Here is a 23908-nt window from a genome sequence, read left to right as displayed (position 1 = left end):
TAACACATTAAACTGTCGTTCAAAAATGGGTCCATTATTGATTCAATTCGAACTCTAAAGTCAGTGTAATTTTTATCTATCAGTCAGTGTCCACTGGAGGGCAGAGCAGAGGCCGACCTCCACAGGTGTGTCAGTACGTTAGCAGGAGTACATTCGAAGCCTGAACATTATGTTCTGTGGTGCCTCTAGCCCTCCTTAAAGGGGAACGCCGTTTTTTTTACATTTGGCCCTTGATTTTACGTTATTACATCATGTTCTACTCACCCATATAAGTCTTGTGTCATTTGGAGCTGTTCTGAAGATATTCTGTTAGGTTATATTCAAGTAATGTCTTCCTATGGGCAACGACTTGAAGGCACAAACTGAACTGAGCGGAATATTTTCAGAATGGCTCCAAATGACACAAAACTTATATGGGTGAGGAGAACATGATGTAATAACGTAAAATCAAAGGCCCAATGTTAAAAAAAAACGGCGTTCCCCTTTAAGAGTTTGTTTTAGTTAATCCCTTTATTGTCCCACAATGGGGAAATTCACTCTCTGCATTTGACCCATCCATTTTGGGAGCAGTGGGCTGCCATTTTGTGGCACCCGGGGAGCAGTGTGGGGTAAAGGGTTTCACTCAGGAACCCAGAGTGGAGGCTGTGGGGATTGAACCGCATACTTGTAACCTCAGAGCACAAGCACACTGCTCCAACCACTAGGCCAACACTTTAATTATAAGACCTAGTGTATGTAAACCTTTTTTCTTTGTGATTTCCTTGAAGAAACCTCACCCTGGAATCCTCCCTGGCTGACCCATCCTATCTGAAGACCCCTGGATCAAAAGGCTCTATGACCTGCAGACATTAAAGCTCCTCTTCATCTTGCTCTCTGTAGGAGCCTGTCCACCATTCAATACCATCATTGCTCTTGGATTAAAAACACCCAAACCAACCCCCAGATCCTACTTGCTCCTCCCTAGCACCATTTTTAACTACATGCACTCCTGTCCTTCAGTCATTAAAAATTAGCTTACTGAACTTTCTCCATAGTCTTCTGAGAGTCACATTACATATAAGGAAGAGGATTAAATCCAAATAAGGCAAATATGCTTTAAAACAGCAAAATTATTTGGTGATGACAACTTGAGGCAGTGATGTCAACAGTCTTCCCCAGCAATATGATCCAAAAACTTGACATTTATGTACCAAATATTCCCTATGTTTGCTTTTTTTATATTAGATATAGTTTTTCCAAGAAAATAAATGTGGGCTTGGAATGGGATTAAGTTATCTGTCTGAATTTAACATAATACACTTTCTTCCTCTCTTTCAAAATAATACTTAAATACATTCAATTATTCATAGAAAGTTAAGATTTAAGATGCTTTTCTATGAGCTTTAATGCTTTGTTCATGAATTAACACACAGATATTTTATCTGCTTTGTTTATTCAATGATCAAAAAGACAGGACAATGAAAAAAGTCCCATAAATCTTTATTTTTCAATTCTAGTCCCACCAACATCTGGAATGAGGTCAAAATAATTTGTACAATCCACAATAATTTATTTAAAAATCTACTCAGTATATTTATGGAACATTTTTCAACAAAACATTCAAGTCAATCAGTTAAATCCTCAATCGAATCCCGCCTGTTTTCTCTCCAGTCTTTTTCCGTGCAACTATAAACCAGAAATGACAATGAAAAACTAATCAGAATCACACAAAAATAAATCTGTTATCGAAAAGTATCTGAAGACACAGCTGGTTTCCTTCCAACCGTTTCTAGCTCTTCACACATCTGGCTCAGAGGATTAAGAAATAATCTAAAGTATTTAAAAATGTCCAATAACACCAACTAAACAGAATATCCAGTGCACATAACAGAAATGATGTAAAAACGACAATCCACCTTCCAAAGATTGAACTTATTTGGATACCTTTGATTAAAGTATGCATGTTACAGTTTAGAGACAACTCATGATGGATATTCAGTCATTCATTTCCTTCAAACAGCAGGTGATAATTTAACTGGCATATGTCCAAGAAGGTTCTGGGTTTGATTCCGGTCCCATGGTCTTTCTGCATGGAGTCTGCATGTTCTCCTAGTACATGTGTGGGATCTCTCTGGGTACTCCGGTTTCCTCTCACAGTCAAAAAACATGACTGTTAGGTTAATTGGCTTCTCTAAATTGTCCTTAGGTGTGAGTGTGTGTGTGTGCATGGTTGTACATCTCTGTGTTGCCCTGTGACAGACTGGCGACCCTTTCGAGGGTGTACCCAGACTCTCTCCCATAGACTGACAGAGATAGGTACAGTCCCCATTGCGAAATTGACTAAGCAGGACAAAATGGATAGATCTATCTAAATGAAAACACTGGAATCAAGTATGAGGCAGAGATCTGGAAAAAGAGAAATCAGGGACAAGCACTACATAAACTAATTAACTTTTTGCTATAATTTGTGTTATACTTTGACAAAATTGAAGTTTAAATTCTTGACCTCCATGAAGTGACACAAGGCTGGAAAAGTACCAAGCCAAGTGCAGATGACAAAGTGCGTTTCTGATCAGATCAGACCAGTTCCTCTTTATGAGTTTCACTGTAAAAATGCTTCACTTTTAGCAAATACAGCATTACGTATAGGTCAACGCAGTCGACAATTAAACCGGGAGCAGGATGAGACGGCACACAAGTCTGATAAATTTAGAACAAATTACAGCCTGCTGTGGAGGAAATGACCTAACAGTGTCTGGAAATCTACTTGACCTTTGCAAAGCAGATTAGAACATTGCTGACACTTAAAAATATTCTTTATTTTCCAGAGCGGTGTTCATGCTTTAAACTACCTTCTACAAAGGGAGAAAGACACACAATCATACAAAACAGCAGGAGACAGGCTCATACACAATTAGAAATTAAAAATCACTCAAATAATAACTTTTTTCCATCCAAAAAAACTGTTACTGACAATCTAAAAAACACACATTGAGAAATGTTAGATTTGTTCTTAAAGTGCCTTGTAAAAGTATTTGGTCCACTTTTATTTGGATCTCGTGTGATCGTGCAAAACTATCAATAAATAAAAATGAAATAAATAGTTTAAAGTCCAAGGAAGAGTTTAAAAGCAATTTTTTTAACCACAGCATGAGATTTTCACCAGGATTGTTTGGCTCATGATGAAACATTATTGTAGTGGGAATGTTTTTGTTCAGTAAGGACAGGGAAGATAAAGTTGATTCTAAGTTGGATCGGAGATCTGGGAGGTGGTTCGCCCTTCAGCATGAGCTATAAATCAAACCACAACCTTGAGTGGCTCTACACAAAGTCTGGAACCAGTTCCAATATGGAGTCTAATACAAAACTGGAAATTGCTTTTCACAGATACTCTCCATTAAATCTGAGCTTGAGTTATTGGCAAAGAATTCTGCAACCATAAAATCTCCACCTTCTGTGACAAAATCAGAAAAAGTTTAAGCGTAATAAATACTTTTACAAGGCCCTGTAATTTTTTACATTAGCTATCTTAATAGTAATAATAAAAAAGTTTATATCAGCATTTGAATTTTTCATTTAATGACGTGGCTAAAAACCATCTGAATTGTAAGCATTACTTTTTTGCTGGTTAATCATGTTACGAACACACTTTGTTACAGTGATGCCCGTGCCTGAGTCCGTCTGTGTGTTTGTGTGTATGCTTCTCCTTCACACGCGTTTCTCTATGCTGCATGCACACAAACACACTGTCAGATCATCACAGACCTATCTGCTCCTGGATGGAGTCGTCTCAACAGGAGAAAGACATAAAGACAGAAAGAAAAACAGGATGTTGGAGCCAACACTATCCTCTGATTGTCCCACAGGTTGGTCCATAAATCCGCCTGTGTTCTGTAGAGGAGGCGCCGTCTCTACGTCCCGCCGCTGTAGGAGTAGTCTGCCTTGTTGTGCATCACCAGCTTATTGTCCACAAAGTAGAAGCTGTCTGACTGTGTCTCATATGGGTGGAGAACCATCTCTCTGACTGTGGGTGAGCACAGAAACAACACTGTTAATAATTCTGGTTCCTAATCTGGAACACCATCATTGTCTCAGTATAAATGCGATCTGCTTGCAAAAACAATTACAAAACAGACTTAAAAAAAGATTTTTTAACCATGCAAGTTCAGCTAATCCTATTCTAGTGTTACAATCTGGCAATTTCAGCAAAATGAAAAAAAAACAACAGCCCAAAAAAACTTTACTTAGCTGTGGTTAAATAATTACATTTTGATTCAGCAATATGACACAGTAATACTTAGCAGCTGTGGGTAGCAGCATCTATTTCCATTTACTCAGTTATATTTACTTGAGTAACTTTTTTAAATAGGAATAGATTTACAGCATTGTACTTTAAAAAAAACATGATGAAGTACTTAATTCATAGTAAGTAACTTCTCTTAATGAGAACAAGATTGAATGCGCAGGCCGGTTAAATAGAGACTAGAGCAGGTGACACAGATGAGCAGTAATGAGAAACTGGGCAGAGCTAGGCAGGTGAATGGAAAGAACAATCAACCCAGTCATCAGTTCGAAGATAATGAAAAAAAATATTCAATCAGTTACTTAAATACTCAGTATTTAAGTAATATTTTTTCAAATACTTTTTTTTCCACCTCTTACTTGAAAGGTTTTACTTTTACTTCAGTAAAAATATAATGACATATTGCTTCTCCTACTTAATAACCATTTTTGGATACTCTACCCACCTCTGAATCTGAACTTGAATCAGCTAAATTTCTAAATATATAACACAAAGGGCCTCATCTTCAAAGGATCAAATGAGGAGTGCTAAAATTTCTGGGGGAAAAAATCATGGCAACAAGTGTCAATATTCAGCTGATCTACAGAAAGAAGGACATGCTAACCGGTTCTGTTCACTCTATTTAAATGAGGAAATTAAGTGTGCTACCAGCAGTTTGAAAGTGGCCATAAAAGGAAGATGAAGGTCTAAGCCATAGAGTTGGACACATGATCATAATGATTATTGGGAAAAAAACAACAATGAGGATAACAAAGAGATAATATATGCACAAAGCTCACATTGTTTAATTGCCATTTGCACATCCAATACATATGGCCACTGCTTTGATGATCAGCTTGCCAATGAGTTTGCACATGTTTTAATACATATCAGCCTTTTAAAAATCAGGCCTTTTGAATTCTAAAATCCAGACTGAATTATTCTTCATTAAATTTAGGTGTATTAAATAACAGTTTACTTGTAAAACTGTAAAAAGGTGTTTTATGATTCAGTCTAAAATAAAGAGGGATATCTATCTATCTATCTATCTATCTATCTATCTATCTATCTATCTATCTATCTATCTATCTATCTATCTATCTATCTATCTATCTATCTATCTATCTATCTATCTATCTATCTATCTATCTATCTATCTATCTATCTATCTATCTATCTATCTTAATGTTATAATTTGCAGTAGTTTTTATTGTATTCATGATTGAACAATAAGTCTTATTTTTTGTTTTTAAGTGACCAAAAGGGACTCCTATGCAGATCTGTTCCTCTATCGCCCCCATGAGGTTGATGACTAAAATGTCATAATATTTCATGAAGATGAAGATATTTTATTCACAGTATTTTTACGCTCAGGATGAACTCCAATCATTCTATTGACTCTGTAATATGTGATTATAATCAAACCCTAAGCCTTCCCTGATCCCTGCTGTTTATGTCTAACAAATATGATTAACCCTTTACAGTAGCTGCCTAATAAGTGAAAGCTTATCAGCAAAGTGATTCAGGAGAATTTCAGTGATTTTATTAGTCTCCACAGAAAGCTCAATAAATCACATCTTTCACTCTCTGACATGTTTCAACTGCGATTATTTACATGGTTTGACTTACTGATGTCCTCTGACAGAGGTGGGAATTCATAGATGTGCTCACAGGTATTCTTGCTGCTGGGCATACAGAAGCCAAACTCAAAGTCAAAGCTCTTGAGCAGCCTCTCCCTGAAATAATGTCTCTCAATCATCCGGAAGTTTTCTATTGGCATGTCTCCGACTGTAAACTCAACGCTGGAGGTGTGGGGAAATAGAGAGGTTTATGAGAGAGGTAACGTATCACAGAGCTTTCAGCTCAATCTGCTGCAGACTGTGTATGTATGTTCATTTATACTTACGTAGCTCCAACTTGGCGCAGTCTTAGAAATGCAGAGGTAAATTGGTAACGAACAAAACGGCCGGCGTTAGGGTCGATATCCCTCTTCTCTCCTGCTTTATCTAAGAGGAGAACCAGGAATGGACAAAACATAAACAAACATTAAATTGCTCAGTTAAATAATGACACTCTGAATACAGTCTTATATAGGTGTGAATATCCAGGAACTTTTAATAAATTTTGTCATGTAACAACCATACATTTCAAACTTGATTATTTAGACTGTGTACAGAAACAATTCTTGAGAACTGAATTTTAGCAAGAGAATTAAGGTCTGAACTCAATCTGGGCAATTCCATTGTAAGATAATGCAATGATCTAATATCATACATATCCCTGCATGCATGTTCAGATTCATTCTCCTACTGGGAGGTGAATCTCCTTCTAGTTTTCAAATGTTTTGTGACCTATAACCTCATTTTTTTCACCACATTTCCTTTATTTAGCAGTTTCCTTTTCTCATAAACTTTCACAAGTGTCTGTCGTTGATCAGGTTTTCCTTAGTTAGAAAAATTTGAACCAGTGTGATTGTATGATCTGGTTTAATTATCTCTGTAAAGTGCCTTGAGAAGACATATGTTGTGAATTGGCGCTATATAAATAAACTGAATTGAATGTAGGAAGAAAATTAACCACAGGATTCTAACGCCTGGGATATGTACGGTGTTAGATTTCCTAACACTATTTTTTGCTTCACCAATGCTCTGTTGCAAGTTTCCAAGCCATTTACAAATGTACACAGAGGTAAGCTCTAATCCCTGGATTTTATTTAAGAGTAGCTACTGTAGGTGAAGGGGGCCGAACACAGATGCATGGCACATTCAGATTCATCAATCCATTTTCTGTCACGCTTATCCCTGCTGAGTTCGCGAGGGGCCTATCTCCAGCCTATCTGCAACTGTCAATGGGCGAGAGGCGGGGTACACCTTGGACAGGTTGCCAGTCTATTCCAGGGCAACAAAGAGACAAACTGGACAAAGATTAACACAACCACTCACACCTAAGGAGAATTTAGAGGAGCCAATTAACTTAACAGTCATGTTTTTGAACCGTCAACTCCATGCAGAAAGATCCCTGGCCGAGAATCGAACCCGAACCCTTGTTGCTGTAAGGCAGCAGTCTTAACCACTGTTGCACTGTGCAGCCACATTCATATTTTTAGACGTTTTAAAACTAATACATCCACTTTACAAATGGAAGCTATTTTGTTCGTTGTGAATTTTTTAAATAAAATAAAGTATAAAGTCCCACTTTTTGGTTTACCACAGCTATTAACTGGATAAAATAAAAACCTGTCCCCTCTACTGCTCAAGGACTCGCCTGTGGACGGAGGTTTGGTGATTTCAAACAGCACGGTGCCCGTTTCCATGTCTCTGATCTTGAACCTTGTGAAGTCGATGTTGTAAACATTCTCATCAGGGCTGCATAGATAGTCTGCAGGAGGAAAAACAGGAGAAGGATGTTTAAAGTGAAACAGGAACCAATGTTGCATATAAAAGAAGATTAGGTTAGTTCTTTCTATAAAAGGCTTTGAGCAAAAAAGGAAAACAAAAAAACAAGGCAAAAAAACAACAACCATACTTTAAATCTTAAAAAATCAGGCAAGTATTCTTTTAAATTACAAATGTCACGTTTGCCCTTTTTAAAGTCATTTTAACATCTGTTTTTTTCTTTTAGAAAATCTCTTTCTTTGCACTGTGTTCATGAACAATGATGGCGTGACGTTTCACATAAACCCTTTCCTGACTGATACAACATTTGCACAAACACAGCGACAGTAAGTAAGAAAGAGAAGTCAGCTATTTTTATTCCTGTAATCCTCTCTGCCCTTACCAGGCAGTGTCACTGCTTATTAGAGTTCCCCTGCAGAGCAGACACTTCCTGCTTCCTGCCTGATCCGACATCACTGTTGTGTGAGGGTAACATCCATACATGTGGAGAAGTTGCCGTACGGCTTCTGGTCATGTCAGAAGCCATGAAAAATAGACTGAAACTGGTGGTCTCCGTTATGAGAGAATAAAAGAGGGTCAGTCTAAAAGTAGATGTATTATTTTGCAGACTTCGTTGCTCGGTTGGTTTGGTGTGTTTTCATTCTTCTAATTGGATTGCATTTTTAGCAGTTTTTCTTGCTGCAGCGTCAGCTCATAGGAGCGATCCACATCTGCTGGCTTAGAGAAAAACTGAGGAAAACGGCTTCAGAGGGATTTTTTTATTTTTTGATAATGATGCCAGCTCTAACCAGACTGCCAACCCACCAGCTGTCCTAAAGTCACAATCAGCAGTTTATCCCATAGCTCTCTGTTTCCTCTTTCTTCTAAATAACGTCAGACCCTGACACCACCTGTCTCTGATTGTTTTAATTGTACGACAGTAGACAAAATCTGCAACTAAACATCTGAAGACAAACATGTTTCAAATGTACATTTCAGGAGACGTTTAAATCAATACCCCGCTGTTACGGGTTATTTCTAAATGTTTAACCCTAAACATAGTTTTTATTGCACAATTTCCTAAACTAATAATACTTATAGAAAAAAACATTTAATGAGTTTGCAAAACTAAAAGCACAAACACTGCTTTGCAACTCTTTTCACCACTGTTTGTTCCATTCAATGCAAAGCACTCTTTTTGCAGAATTGTAAGCACCACTCATTGCTTCACACTCAATTTCCAAAATGATCAAAACACTCCTAGCAAAACTACACACATATATTGCTATTATTTACACTATTTTGCGAACTGTCTGGCAAACAGTAACATGTTAAAAAATATTTTAGAAAACTAATTCACATTCCAATCAGCCTAAGCACTATGAATAAGCCACAGTAAAGCTGTCTTTGAAGTACAATGGAGGGAGCAAGAAGAGTTAGAATTAGAGAAGGCCGAGATGAAGTAGGAGGAAGAGGAGACCAGATATGTCATCATATTTCAATTCAATTCAGTTCAGTTTATTTCTATAGCACCAATTCACAACACATGTCATCTCAAGGCACTTTACAGTTCAACCAGATCATACAGTCAAATTGATTCAGAGTTTTCTACCTCTTTCCAACCAGTTGATTGCATTGAATCATTGACTCAAATACAATTCCTCACACTAAGCATGCTTGTAGCGACAGTGGAGAGGAAAAACCTTCTTTTAACAGGAAGAAACCTCCAGCAGAACCAGGCTCAGTGTGAGCGGCCATCAGCTGAGGCCAACTGGGGTTCATATGGGACAATGCTAGTTTCCAAAGGGCTGCTTTGATCCACAGCTGGTTCACTCATCACCCACTCTTCACTGCACCCAACCTCCCGCCATATTATCCATTCTTGAATTTGATTAAAGAGTTCTAGAATGTCTACGACCATCATCCTCATCAAGCACATTCCTTTTACAGGCAATGGAAAAGGCATGTGGGGATATTGACCAGGCATCATGTCAGGCCTGGATACGGCATTCCAGGAGATATTTTTCCAGTGCCTTGGACAAGAGGACATTACAAGTGATGCGGAGGAAGTCATGTGGCCGGATCCAGAGAGACGACACATTGTCGACTCATTTTATTTTCTCAGTGATTTCATGTTTTGACTTGTGAAAAAAAAAAACCCACGTGTGTTTGTTCTGATGTTTGTAAATAAACAACAATAATTGAAGTTTTGATTCCTGTATGTTTACAGAACTATGACAAAAGTGTGACCTCAAAAATGACATAGCCTACCTTGTGCACAGAGAAAGCAAATGCCAGATGTGGTTTTTATTTATACCATTAGTGTGTAGTTGGCACATTGTGCGCTTATTAATACGATGTCTTATATTAACTGTCTGATACAAAAATAATTTTTTTACGAAGGTTTGAAGAGTTAAGAGTTAAGGTTTATTAGCTTTTGCAAGAGAGCTTCAATGTCCTACTGATTTGGCGAAAGGTTTTCTTATTTGTGAGAAGAATTTTAGAAAAATACCCAATAGTTTCAAAAATTGTGCTTAAGCCATTGGAAAAAACTGTAACAGAGAAATTGTCTCTTGATTGGGCAGTTTTCAGCTTGACCATTCCCTTTCTGTCACCAGTGTCAAAAGCCAAAATCTTATTCCAATCAGTTAAATCACTAGATTTAAATGTAAATAGATCCAGACAAAATATGAAAATTGTTACTGTATGTATGACAAAAACGAAATATAAGCTATTATCAGGGTCAATGATGTGTTAAAAAAATGAGTGAAACGTCTGACAACAAAATCAAATAATAGAAATTCAAATTCATGTATTCTTGTTCTGGCTTTGAACCCCCCCCCCCCCCCCCCTCCCCCCACCTGGTCTGTCAGAAACCTTGTATCTAGCAAAAACAACACGTTTTGCAAGTGGTGATCCTTTCCTTTTAAAGACCTGCGGCTCTTAATTCATCCTATGCTTCCATATTTCTTGCTAGCATATGAACTTTGGGTGCATTACTAACAGATATAGGACTGTGCTATGCACATCAGGATTGTCAGTATTCCATTAGGAACTGAAACATTAGTGATCCAATTCACTTTGGTTCATTAAGGCTGCGAAAAATGAGAGTGAGAAGCAAGACTTCCTCAAATAACAGGAAGAGGTAGAGAGGACAGGAAACTTTTTAAATGTTTGTTTTTTTACTCTAAATTTCTTAATTTCACGTTCAAGGAACTCAGAGCTACGTTAAAGGTCTATATTAAAGAAATACAGACAGACTGCTGCATTAACCAACATGATCAAGCTAATTGCTAATATAAGAGGCAAAAGCCAGTTTAAAATTCATAATCTGCAAGCACTTTTTATTTTATTTTAATCAATACAGTATGTGGAACGGCTAAGCCTATGGTTAAAGCCACTGTGATGCTTGATGGAAGGTACTGACATGCATGCTGCTGTTATTGATAAAAACTTTTGTCCAATAAATCTAGCCATAACTATTTGGTCTTTATTGCTCCCTATTGATTGGATTTGCTGTTCCACAGTTCATCTTCAGTTTATAACATCATCCAGCAATTCCCACCAATGCAGAGGTCAGGGACAGTTTAGTCCCTCCAACACCTGAAACTAATCAAAACATCCATATCCTATATACAGACCTTTATAAACAAAAGAAAATCCAGCTGGGAGTCACAACAGTAATAAAACTAACAGAGAAGGTGTGTACTATAATTCCCTTTTGGTACACAGTGTCATATACCTGTGACAAAATAAGCCGTCTCAAGACAGGAAACAGGGATTTTTAAATTAGTATATTCTTATATTAAAGACGGGGGGGAAAAGCCCAACTAAAAACATTCTCTCACTTTGTTGCATAAAACAGGCGTCATTTCGTAAAATAAGGCCTTAACATTCAGAGAGAACTTTTTTAATTGTATTGAATAAGAAAATGCATAAAAAGTAGATAACCTGCAGATGAAAGCAACCTTCTTCTGAAGGGGTTTAGGCCTCTGTCAGGACTCCTGTTTTGTGTGTTTTCTGTGTTTGTCTCCCTTCATCCACCAGGAGGCGCCCGGTTCTGGTCCGCCTCCTCACACACCTGCGGATGGTTTCCTCGTTAAACGGAGTGTTCTTAAGCTGCTGACTGCCGCTACTTCGTCGTCAGAGCCAAGCTGAGTTTCCTGAGTCAACCTGAGTTTAACTTTGTTTTGTCTTTGCCTCTTGGCAGGAAGTTGTCCTGCTAACTGGATCTCTCGGACCTTCACACCCTGGAAGGATAAACTGAGCTTCAAACAGAGCTGGGATTCAAACAGGAGGTTTGGATCCACTATCCACAAGAGATCGTTTGAGCTTCTCACAGAGAAAGGGATTATTCTCCACAATGACCCGTTTAAGTCCCGCAGGAAATCTGAGTGGCAGTCAGTATCTCCGTTCTCCAACAATCAACCGCATTCTGGGTAAAACCTGTTCCGCCCTCCACCGAATCAGACAGACACTGGAACCACAGCACACAGACAGGAGTCAAGGACAAAACAACTTCACTGGAAACGTGAGTCGGCAACCAAAACCAAAGTTTCACGAGTCAAATTCCCCACTGAGCCTGAACTAACCGCTTTGTCTTCCCCACACTTTGCAGTTCCGGTTGATCAATGTTCTGAGCAACACTTCTCCCCCTGTTTACTTCTTCAATAAGACCCATTAAACCTTTGACCTGGACTCTCTGTTAGGTTTTCTGCATTTTTGGGTCAGAATTATGAAACATCATGACAGCCTCAGGCTCTTTGTGTGCTGGCTAAATGATAACAGTAGTTAACAACAATGAAAAGCTGCACTTCAAATAATATAATCAATACAATTACCTGCAGCTAAAAATGCTTTATTACAAGTTTTGTTTAAGAGAAACAAGCATGCGAACGACCAATAAAAACTGCCCCCAAAACACTAAGTAAACTGTAAAGTAATTACTATAAAGCTTGAAAAAAATGTGAGAAAATGTAGAACTGAGGAATCACCAAAAATCAACTGGTAAAGAACTATGATTTTGAGATTGTATTAACACCTAAAAAGCTTAATTATACAACATATATAAATTTTTTAATATATAACATCAGCAACCTCAGCAGTAGAAAAAAAATGGGTAAATTAGAAATTGTCAATATTATCCACACTTTCTGGATTATTAGACGGATTGAACTAAATTGAAACTAAGATAGTTTTATCTAAAATAAACAATAGAGGATACGTCGATTTAATACCCCCCCAGCTTCTATAATGCTGCAAACGTGCTGATTGAGGCACATCTGTTTCTGTGTTCTCCCTTCTGTTAACTTAGTGTTTATAGTCATCTGTGCACCACCAGATAAAATCCCATGGCGATAACAGGGCTGAATACGAGGTAATTAGTTTATTTTGTGAGTGTGAATTTATGAACATGCCTCAGAGGTTGTATTCAGTGTGCGCACATAAAAGCCTGAACCATCAGCTGTGAACTACACCCAGTCTGTGACCTCGGATCTGTTCCTCAAAGCCATCCAAGGACAGCCTGCGGCTGAAAGCCAATGAAGAGAGCTGCAGTTTTTCACTGCTTGTACTCTTCGGGGCTGTGACAGGAAACAGGCCCACCCAGCTCTCAGCAGGCCTCTGTCTTTTTGTGTGTTCAGAATTGGATTTCAAAGCGTGAAGGCAACTGCCCCGGCCACTACAGTCAAAATGTATGACACTAATGTGACTATGAGCAGTCAGAGATGAGCTGTTGGGTGTTTACTCTGCAGATAGAAACAGGAAGCTGGCCGGTAAACCACTTCTTCAAATTCGGAATGATTCAGCTGTTGGTCAAGACTTACTGTTGATCTTAACCAGCATTTCATCTTTTACAAGCACATCCTACTATTAATTTTATTTACAGCAGCAAAATATAATACATTTATATATGAATGACTACAAGAGGGCATTCACAAAGTTTTACCTGTGGGCGGTATTCAGGTGGGTTTAATATATTAAAAGTAATCTATTTAAACATTGCTTGTCAATAATAAATGTGGGCGGTCTGATAAAATTTCACAGGTTTATTTGATTACATTTAACATAGATGTAAACATTTTGGAGATAATTAAAGGAATGCTGCAAAAAAAGAAAGTGGTGAGGTAAATGCTGTATCAATCTTTCTGTTACTGCATTGTTACATCTGGCTAAACATCTTATAATGCAATAACATTTTTTTTTAAGATTTTTCCAAAAATTGTAAAATCTGCTACTGTGACCGCAATTTACAAAATGACAAACAAAGGTAGATGTGAAACACGTCAGCATTTACTTTGAGCTTTTGCATCTAAAATATTTGGGAATGTTAATATGAATTGTAAATGGACAGTAGTATTCTCTAATGAGAGAGGTAATTTTTCGTAAGAATCTATTTCAGCTGCCTGTCTTTCAAGTTGAGGAAAAAAATTAGGCCTAATTATAAAACAAATGTAATTCCTACAGAGGTCTGCAAAAATACAAGGAAAAAAACAACAACAACACAACCCTCAATTACAGCTGCCCTGCAAGCATTTTAATTCTTAAACTCAACTCAGTAGGTATTCTTGTTTATAATTGACAATATCATATTTGGAGAAAAATAAAGCAAAATATAATGTGTTGTATTAAAAAGGGAGATAATTTAGCAGCCCTAGTATCATCAAAGTGGTCCAATATGAACTCCAATGTTTACAGCACTCTTTTAGAAAAGGGCAAGCTTTCAAGACAAACAGGACAATATGGCCTCACATATACAAAATTTCCAACCAAATGCAGGAAGTTGCAAAGAATTAAGATTGAGCTATAATAAGTACCGTATGAGCATAGACTCCTGCAGATTTAAACATTACATTTAAATCATTACATTAAATTATCACCTAAAAATACAACCTTCACCTTGATGAGGTCATACACTGCCAGGAATCATTAATTGCTAATTAAGTTGCTTTTTTTGGGCAAGTTTAGAATGTGGATTCCACAGACAGGTCCAATTAATGAATACAGCAAATAAAATGTTTTAATTCATATCAAAAGACATCAGTCAAAGCATTGCTAAATTAAGGAGCGCTTTAACGCACTACAGCTACAACAGCAATAGAATAAACACAGTTTTATCCCTCCTACCATCCATTGTTTCTACCCACTCAACCATGCGGGTTCGGGGGGGGGGGCTGTTCCTATCTCCAGTGGCCAGTAGGTTATTACCAGTCCATCAAAGGGGAAGACAAAAAATACTGAACCATCAATTATGCATTCACACATTCATATCTAAGGGTAATTAAAAGAGGCCGATAACTTAACAGTAAGAGAGGAAACCCAGATTCACAAGGAGAACATGTTAACTTCAGAATGATAATATAAAGTTGATATTAGAGTAACTAAATCATTAAAAAATAGTGGTTTTATTGTGCTCCTCTACTAATAACCAGCTCTATGATCTAAAAAACAGATTCAGTCCAAACAGCAAATCTATGCTGGGACATCACAGGGCCGAGGAACCTTCCAGGCACATGAAACCATATTAAAGGCTTATAAACTCAACATGCCTGCTGGCAGAAATAACAGCTGACACTGATAATGGGATCTAGTTTAGTGTGTCCCAGTTCAGCCATAGAATGGTGTTACTGGAAGGTTCTGCTGTTGCTGGCTAATTTAATCAAACGTGATTCTAATCTAAGTCTTCTTAAATTAGTTATCGAAATCAGAGCTAAAGCTACATATATTTTTAATATAAAGCTTATCTTAAAAATTGTTCTATAAATTCAAGGTGATGCTTTTATTAGAGTCATGGAAAAACATTGTACATTTATTTCGGTTAGATTTATAGAAGAAACCACTAACAAGACTTGCAGGAAACTATGCATTCAGCAAACTCTGAAGGAAAAAGATTTTAAATTCAGACTGGTTTTGTTCTTTTATGGTGTCTTCATCTGGACTTCCTGATCTACCCTTTATACAAAATAAAACTCAATTACTGCTTTAGGAGGAGTCAATAAATCCCTTAAGAAAGCGGAAGAAAAACATGCATGTCTTATCTGTGCATTAAAAATAAATTTTTTTTAAACAGCATTTAAGTATTTCAATGCTGACCGGGTCATTCCATGAAAACTGTTAAGTTTGGTTCCATAACATTCAAAGAGGAATAGGAAGCATAATAAAACTGTCAGTAATACTTTAAGTGTCTAAAGCCATTGATTCAAGTTTAGTTGGTAGCATGAGGTCAAATAAAATGGAATAATAAATATATATTTTGCTCATTTATAACTTTTTATGTTAAACTGCAATCATCTTCTCATGTCCGCTCTAACCATTTTTCTCATTCCTGTAATGTAAAACTTAAGAAATATGAAATAAATCTCAAAAAGGTTTTGTTGTTATGGTTAGAAATACTTTCCTCTTAATAGGAAATGTGTAAATTATATTAAAATGTCATATTTTTTATTGAAATAGCATGATTTTTCTATGTCCATCAATGTCATATTCCACCCCGTCACACCAATGTTATTTTGCGGCAAAATGCAATACACTTCCTAGAAGTGACATTACTAACATGAAGTGACATCATTCAAGAGTTTGAAGAAGAGAAGTCCAAGCAATACTTTTTCTTTAAGAACATTTTTGGTAATTTTTTCCTTCAAAATCCTTTCTGTTAACCATAGCATATCCACCCCAAAAATATGTTTTATTGCAAGTGTTACATGTTCTACAGGCTATGAAACTAAAAAAGAGCAAAAAAGGTTATGATCAAAACCTGTAAATTCAGAGGTCCAATCTTTATACTTTCCATGGAATTACCCGACCACTTATTTGAAGCCTTGTTGTTGTTTTCTATTTATCAATAATGCACTGGTAATATGTTTTACATGTTATGACAGAAGAGTGTTGCTGTCTGATAGAAAATTATTCTGAGATTTTAGTAAAACAAAAACAGACAAAAACATGCAGCAATGTCAGCATGTGGGAGGTGTGTCTGATCTAATAACTAATATCAGGGTTTGCATGATATTTCCATTTCACATTTCCACTATTGTGATCCATAGGTATTTACAATTTTGGTTTGCCTTTCTCTTAGTTTTCCTCTATTAGTATATCAATTCCCCCCCTTTGTGTTGAGCTCCTTAGATAATCTGTCAGATCTGTTCTTTTTACATTTAGAATCGTTTCTCTTAGATCTCAAAATTTCCCCTTTGTCCCTTTTTTCTTGTATCAGTTTAGCTATATTTGTGTTAATTAGTCTTCCTCCCTCACCTCCACTTTCATTTTGACACAGCTGGTCCACATTTTCTCTAAAAAACAAAGGTGCCATTGGAATCTATCACTCCTTTACTGGCATTTAAGCTCCCAGATACTCATCTTACGTGATTCTTACATTTTACTACTCTTTTTTTTATTGCTGCCTGTTTTTTTATTTTACCCATTTTCCAGTGATTTCTTCATAAAGTTCTCGTTCTAATCTACTAAAGAACTATGCTGCCTGCATTGGGATTCTTCACTACCAACACAAACATGACATCCTTTCTTTTTTATAGTCAATTCTAGAGATATTTCCAGCACTTTTCTCAGAGTAATAATACAACACAGAGGTCAAGTTTAGTTCACATGTCTGGTAAAGTATTTTTTTTTTCTGTTTGCTTTTCTATTTGTTTTTAAACAATCTAACATAAGTTAGAATGTACTCTAGGGAAACGCGGACAGGATTATTCTAGATTGGGAGGGTGAAGAGTAAATCTGTGATAGCGCGCATAATAATAATAATCTAAAATGTTTATCTCTTTCTTCTGGAGAGCATTTGACAACAAATCAATTGCAAAGAAGACAATGCCCTTAAAATATTCAAAGCTGTAAATATAAAGGTCCACCAGCCTTTGATTCCTCTCTAACTGGGCAAAAACTGCAACTAAAAAAAGAAGTTTTGATCCTAATTTTGCTTAAGGGTTGATGAGAATCTTTGTGAAGCTCAAGGCCAATAAACTTTTTTACCATCAGTGCTGCACAATATTCAAAATCCTCGATAGAAATATTTCTAGGACTTCAGTTTGTGCACAACAGATGAGGAAATAAATTTACTATCCCCACCCATGGTGTACTTTCTATTTGGTTGGTATTTTATGTACTTATGCCTTTTTCTTTTTTTTTCTTTTTTTTTTTTACTTTTCACTTTAGTGAGCAGCATAATGAAACAATAAAAAGCATCAAGTCAAATATTTCATCATAATGATATTTAGAAACCAAGAAAAAAAAAAACTCACACATTTCAGGTCAACTGTTTTCACAGTTAGAAAGCTAAAGTCAGACAATATAAAACAGTAAACTCACCAGCAGTTTAATAAAACTTCAATTCAAAACAAATATAAATATGACAAACATAAAACGAAAGAAAGTGCGGGTGTAGGAGGGTATATAAGATTGTGTTTGACAAATATATAGTAGAATATTTGGGATCAGTTTGTTCTAAGCCATATTTTTCTTCTCATTTGTGACATCCAGATAATTAAAACTTGCAATAAAACAAAGATAAAAAACTAGTAGAAAACCTGTTTCTTTGAAAAAATTTTAGAATATTTTCTTTGTGTGAATATCATATTATTAGGGGTGATTATAATTTATGATAAAAAAAGACGTATAGATAAATTGCTGTTGTTTCTACGTTTCTACATAATTAGGGCTGAAACAATTAATCAGACTAATCCTGATTAATCCATTACTGAAATAATCGTCAACTGATATAGTATAATTGTTAACTAGAGTATAAAGACTGTAAAATATACTTTTAGCTGACAGAACGGCCCACTTAGAGCAGTAATTATATCAAAATTGCAAAAAAATTATATAAACATTTACCATTTAAAATCAAATAAATGTTTTGCCTGTCAATATGCTCTATCCAGAAATCCTCAAGTGGAAAAGTTTTAGTTTCACGTGATTTGATTTCGTAAAAAATCTTCTTTAAGGAACCTTTAGCTATCCGGTTATTAATCGAAAAAATAATCGAGAGATTAATTGATTTTCAAAATAATCGTTAGTTGCAGCCCTAGCTATAATCATAGTCTAGTAAATACAAATGTGTTTATATGACTTCAGTTAATATTAAGCTTTCTTCTGACCGGAAATCTACACTCTCTTTGCTAAATCCAACTTAATTCTAACAACTTGGCTTAATTAGAGGATAGATCAGGTGAGAAAAGCAGATAAAGCAGCTTAAAGCTGTTTCAAAATGACTTTTCAGACTGTTCTCAGAAAGAGAGCTAAGCCGTTCAAACACATTTCTCTGACTAAGGTTTGTTTTCAGTCTTAGCTTCTCCGACTGCTATTGTGACACTTCAGTGAGAGAGTCAATTTCAGCCACTTGAGGATTTGTGGCAGCAACAAAACAAAAGTGAGGCTCCCTCAGCTTTTAAGGGAAGAGCTAAGGTTTGCTTCCTGCTTTGTTAAACCGCTAATATTGATGTCAGACATGTGATGATGGGGTGCATCGCTGTTTCATCAGTGAACGACTCCATTGTGAAACAGGACAGAAACAGGAAGTGGGTGGGAGAACAGAGATGCACGCTCTGCTGGCTGTAACCAGGAGGGAGATGCTTCACGTTGCTGTAGCGACTCAAGCGTGTATCCGTGTTGCCGTGGTGATTCACACATACCTTCTCTTGCTTCCAAGTGATGATGCCAGACGACATGAAAGTGGGACTTTTTAAGACCATTATGGATCTGTTTTAAATTTGATTACTACTTTACTCATAGCCGCTTATGTTTTTTAGTAGCACCCAGATTATAGAGGATAACAAACATTTTGTGCATTTCCCTAAAGACAGGCTGAGTAAGCTTGGATTGTATTAGTGAAGCAAGGATAAATCATCAGAACATTATCTTGCTGTTTGGTCTGTGAATATATGAAGGAACAAGTAGAAATACAGGAAAGAGAATAAACCTGTGTGTGTTTTTTTTCTTGATACTCACTGTTACATTTTGGGCCAGAAAATGAAATAAAATAAACATGTTTGCCAAAGAATAATCAGAGCTGTCGAGCTGTTGAAATGTACAAATGCCTTTTAGAAAAAGCACAAGCAAATCTCACAGTGTGATTGTATGCTATAAGGCTCTGTAACCAGGTTGTGTAAGCAGCCTTTAAATAGGCAAATGTCCTGCTGCCACCTGTTAGCTAACTTACATGTAGGTGTTCTTGTCTACATAATAGCTTTCCAGCAGCTTCCAGCAGATTAAAGTGTGGCTTAATTAAAGAACAGAGTTTATCATTTAAAATTAGTGAAAGAAACTGAGTGATAAGTTCAAAATTATTTATAAATAACTAAGTACAGTTATTTGACAACTATATTGATCCTGTGGGGGCATAAAATATTCTATTCTATTTCTATCAGCTATTTTGTTTAATTTTGAGTTTAGCTAAATACAACACAATCTTTAACTCCTGAAACTTTTGTTCTTTAAGACCAGTATTTTTCTGGCAAATGAGACAATTTAATATTTTCTGGCTATATAACTGCTTTCAATCTAGATTTATTAAATGCAGACAGAGGTGGATAGTCTCGATTCATAAAGTAGAAACTCTGTACAGAGATTATTTTTAACCATTAGTATGTTTAGCTTATTATCACAGACTGGGAGATAATAATATGGTGCAGTGATGAACGTAAACAAGGCAGGGTTTTGACCTTTTTGGACCTGGATTACCCACCTCTGATTGCAAAAGTTTCTTAAAAACAAGAACACAGCAACAGAAGTAAAATCAATGTCATTTGGTATGACCGAAAAGAGGAAAGCTGGTTTAAAAAGTCAACTTTCCACCTGTTTAGTGCCCCCTACTGTCCTGGATGCCCTAAACTCACTCCTATTCTAAGCTCACTTTAAGTATTTCCTTTCTACGGTCGCCAAATGATTGCAGTGAATGACATTTAGCTGCAAAGTTATTGACCAAAAACAATGGACTTAAGTCCTAAAGTAGAAATATTGCACTGGTTGGCATTATCCACTAAATTTTCTTGTGCTGTATTATAATTAGGAACAATATGAGTGCACGGTATCAGATCTGTTTGAGGTTCTATTAGTTGTAAATTAGTCCTACGTGAATAAGCAAAACTGACTGAAACAAAACAGAATAAAACTAAAAAGATAATGTTTTGAAATTTTGAAATAAACAGAGGTAACCCCCCAATATGTTCTTCTTCTCTCTATTATAATGTTGGAGCTTTTGTTTGTCTGTGAATCCACAAATTCACCATTTGCGCTCATACTATGGAAAACCTCTAAAACAGATAAATTACATAAACAGCCATACTCAATCCTAATTAGACCATTTCTGTTTAGGAACACATTTCATATGCACTGTTTCAAGAGATATTAAGAATTTATTCTGTATTTATTATAGACAAAACTTTGCTTCCCAAGAAAATCCTTCAAGTTGTAAAAATAATCTTGATGAACTGGAAGTGGGCCCCCAAATGAAACTCTGCTTACAGCCTTTTACATGTTTGTTTTATGTGGCATAATATTTGGTATATTTCAACTTAACTAGATATGCACAACCATAACTTTGTGACTTTTGTAACTCAGCCGTCTTTATTCAAATTTTGTGTTATGAGGTATTCATATACCTTGTATCTCGGGACCCAATACTTTGATGTGTTTTGTCACATAATATATAGCTGAACTATGTCCAAACTGCCAACTCTTTAAAAACAATCACTGCTTTGTTTGGAGGAAAATTAACACTGCAAAACTATGTCTAATATGTGCAGCAAGTTAATCTAATGCACAGCTTACTGCTCTAATCCAGTGCAAGAGTTTGATTGGTTGTTTATGTTTCTTGTGACATTATGCAGTCTATTGTGGTATATCTGTTACTCAAAGCTTTACGGCAACAGACAGATTTGTATAATTATTGCCAATGTTTGAAAATCAAAAGTTAAAACGTTGTAAGCCTGGATCCTTTGTTTCCTCATGCACTACTCAATAAGTCAAGACAAGACAATCTCTCAGCCCTGGTATACATGGTGATGGCAGCATGATGCTGTGGATGTTTTCCTTTATTGTGCCTTTTTGCAAAGACAGTGATACTTTAAGTTAGAGGGAATGAGAATTAAACTCAATAGAACTTTTAGCAGAACAAGACATTAGGCTACCAGAGTGCTTTAATGGCTAATGTTCAGATTAGAGCTAAACATCATTATAACGAGAGGTGTCAAGTAACGAAGTAGAAATTCTTACTTATTGTAGTTAAGTACACTTTTTAGGTATCTATACTTTAGTCCATTACTTTTTTCTTCCTACTTCTGACTTAAGAACAAATATATTTTTAAGTGTATGGCAATTTGCTTTTAGTTTGTAAACAACTTTGTGTTGGTGGAGTGCATAAAGAGCATATCGGGAGACATTGACGGACACCAACAAGACCTCCCTTATCCTTGGCCCTATCTCAATTTTTTTTTTCTTTTTTTTGAAATAATCAAAAAATTGAGCTTTCAATTCCTATAGTGGAATCTGGTTGTTTTTTTTTTATTAAAGGTTACTTTATACTTTTATACTTTAAGTAGTTTTTGGAGCAAATACTTTTTCACTTTTACTTGAGTAAAGAGGTCAAGTTGATACTTGGACTGTTGTGCAGATGAATCCCTTGCTCAGTGTTTTTAAACTGCGGCATCTATACTTCTTCTTAAGTAACAAATGTGTGTACTTTTGACACCACTGATTATGACACAACTGTCAAAGCCTTGAGTGTTAGTACCACACTGCTCGTTAGTTGTATGTTTATCTTAGAAAATTTGCTTTATTTATAATGGACCATATTAAAAATATCCTGCAGTGGCTTCAGTCCATATTTCCATGTTGTAGTACCATGCAGCCTTAAATAAGAACAAATACATTTTTAATAGTATGGCCATTTGCTTTTAGTTTGTATACAACTTTGTGTTGGTGGAGTGCATAAAATCCAGATAAAATGCACTGAATTTATTGACTTTAATCTGACAAACCTGTTTATGGGTTAGATGTCTAGATGCAGTGAGTCATGCATAAACCAGGGTTACCTGTGAGACGCATTATATCCTTACAGTACTTCTTAGTTTTTGGCTAAGCTTGACTTCTACCAAGTTAAAGGTTCACTAAAGAGTTTGATTTTAGGCAATAAAGCAAAGGGCGATTAATGAGGGGTTTTGTATGCGTTATGCAGGCCCTGTGGATTACATAAATAAAAGGACAAAACAATGACGTGATGCATGAGTCATACAGGGTCTGTCACATTTCCAGCACCTTTGTCCTCCCTTCCCACGCACCAGCAGCCGTGGACTTACTCTCTGTGATCTTCTGCAAGCCCAGAACATCCTCCGGAGTGATCGCCGTCCTCCCAAGCAGCTCCTCCTCCGTGGTCACCGGCACCTCCACGTCCATGGAGTTGGAGCCTTTCTTCAGTTTCATCGCCGCCGGTTGCTTCGGGCTCCCGTTGCCGGTGCTTTGCGTTCCGCCGTCGGTCCCTCCGGTTGTTCTGGTTGGATTAGCGCTTGATGGGTCCTGGCTGTTGCCTCTGCTGGTACAAGAATAGCTCATTCTCCGCTCCTCCCTCCCTCCCCTCACCTCACCCAGGGTTTCCAAGATCTGCTAAACCGTTGCCTGCCTCCCCTCCCTCCCCGACCGAAGGCTGTAGACTTGCCGTTCGTTATCCGGCGCTTAATTAAATCCGTCTTTAAGATCCAGCAGTCTGCGTCCGCTGCCGGTCTGCATGCGCGCTGCAGGGAGAGCGGCTCCTCTGCGCAGCTGCTCCGCGAAGAGATGTTTTTGGGGTTGTGACAAGTGCAAGTGGACGTCTGAGGGAAATAATCTGCTGGGTTAGAAATTACAAAAAGAGGCGGCAGATGGTTGCGGCCGTTAAAAAGGAGGAGGAGGAGAAGGAGGAGGGGTGGGATGCTGAGCCGCGCACAGAGCGGCTGCTGGATCTGCGCACAGTCTGCGCCCAAAGCCAGCGGCGGTGCGCACAGCAATAAACATGATGAACACCTCTTTGTGTCTGAGCTACTCTAAACATTTGCTTTGTGCACTGAGAGCTGAGGGGAAAATGAAGTCTGCAATTAACAGGACAACAAAACACTATACATTGAAAAACCGTGACATGTAACTGTTCATTCAAACTACGCTTTTCACTCTAAACTAGATAAAATCATTGATTTGATTATGTAAATCATTCTTTTTGGATTTTGAGACATTAAGTTTGATTTAACCTGAACTAAATAGAAAGGACCCAAAACAAGGTTTTTGATTTCTCTCAATA

The 23908-nt window shown here is 36.9% G+C and overlaps 1 protein-coding gene across 2 annotated transcripts; it reads right to left on the bottom strand.

The window, feature by feature from the left end:
- Positions 1–1415: 1415 nt before the first annotated feature.
- LOC119796205 (protein unc-119 homolog A-like) lies at positions 1416–23569 on the bottom strand. 2 transcript variants are annotated; one of them, XM_038304654.1, is made up of 6 exons: positions 23294–23561; positions 22938–23167; positions 7526–7639; positions 6168–6267; positions 5891–6063; positions 1416–4003 (listed from the first exon to the last, which is right to left on the bottom strand). In XM_038304654.1, exons 2-6 carry the CDS (start codon positions 23059–23061, stop codon positions 3891–3893), a joined length of 624 nt encoding a protein of 207 aa, XP_038160582.1. In that variant the 5' UTR covers positions 23062–23167; positions 23294–23561; the 3' UTR covers positions 1416–3890. The 2 variants fall into 2 exon arrangements, with proteins under 2 accessions (XP_038160582.1, XP_038160574.1); XM_038304646.1 differs by having other exon boundaries at positions 22938–23569.
- Positions 23570–23908: the final 339 nt, after the last annotated feature.

This window comes from Cyprinodon tularosa, unplaced genomic scaffold, assembly GCF_016077235.1.
Source record: "Cyprinodon tularosa strain WSP-4 unplaced genomic scaffold, ASM1607723v1 ctg1143, whole genome shotgun sequence".
NCBI classification, from domain to species: domain Eukaryota; kingdom Metazoa; phylum Chordata; class Actinopteri; order Cyprinodontiformes; family Cyprinodontidae; genus Cyprinodon; species Cyprinodon tularosa.
This window is presented reverse-complemented; position numbering and strand designations above follow the sequence as displayed.

Coding starts and splice junctions, on each gene's coding strand:
- LOC119796205 (XM_038304646.1), bottom strand. CDS start 23,190: ATGAGCTATTCTTGTACCAGCAGAGGCAACAGCCAGGACCCATCAAGC. Junction 7,640..22,937: donor CTTGCAGAAGATCACAGAGA/GTAAGTCCACGG, acceptor TTCCTCCTGCAG/ACTATCTATGCAGCCCTGAT. Junction 6,064..6,167: donor CTGCGCCAAGTTGGAGCTAC/GTAAGTATAAAT, acceptor CCACACCTCCAG/CGTTGAGTTTACAGTCGGAG.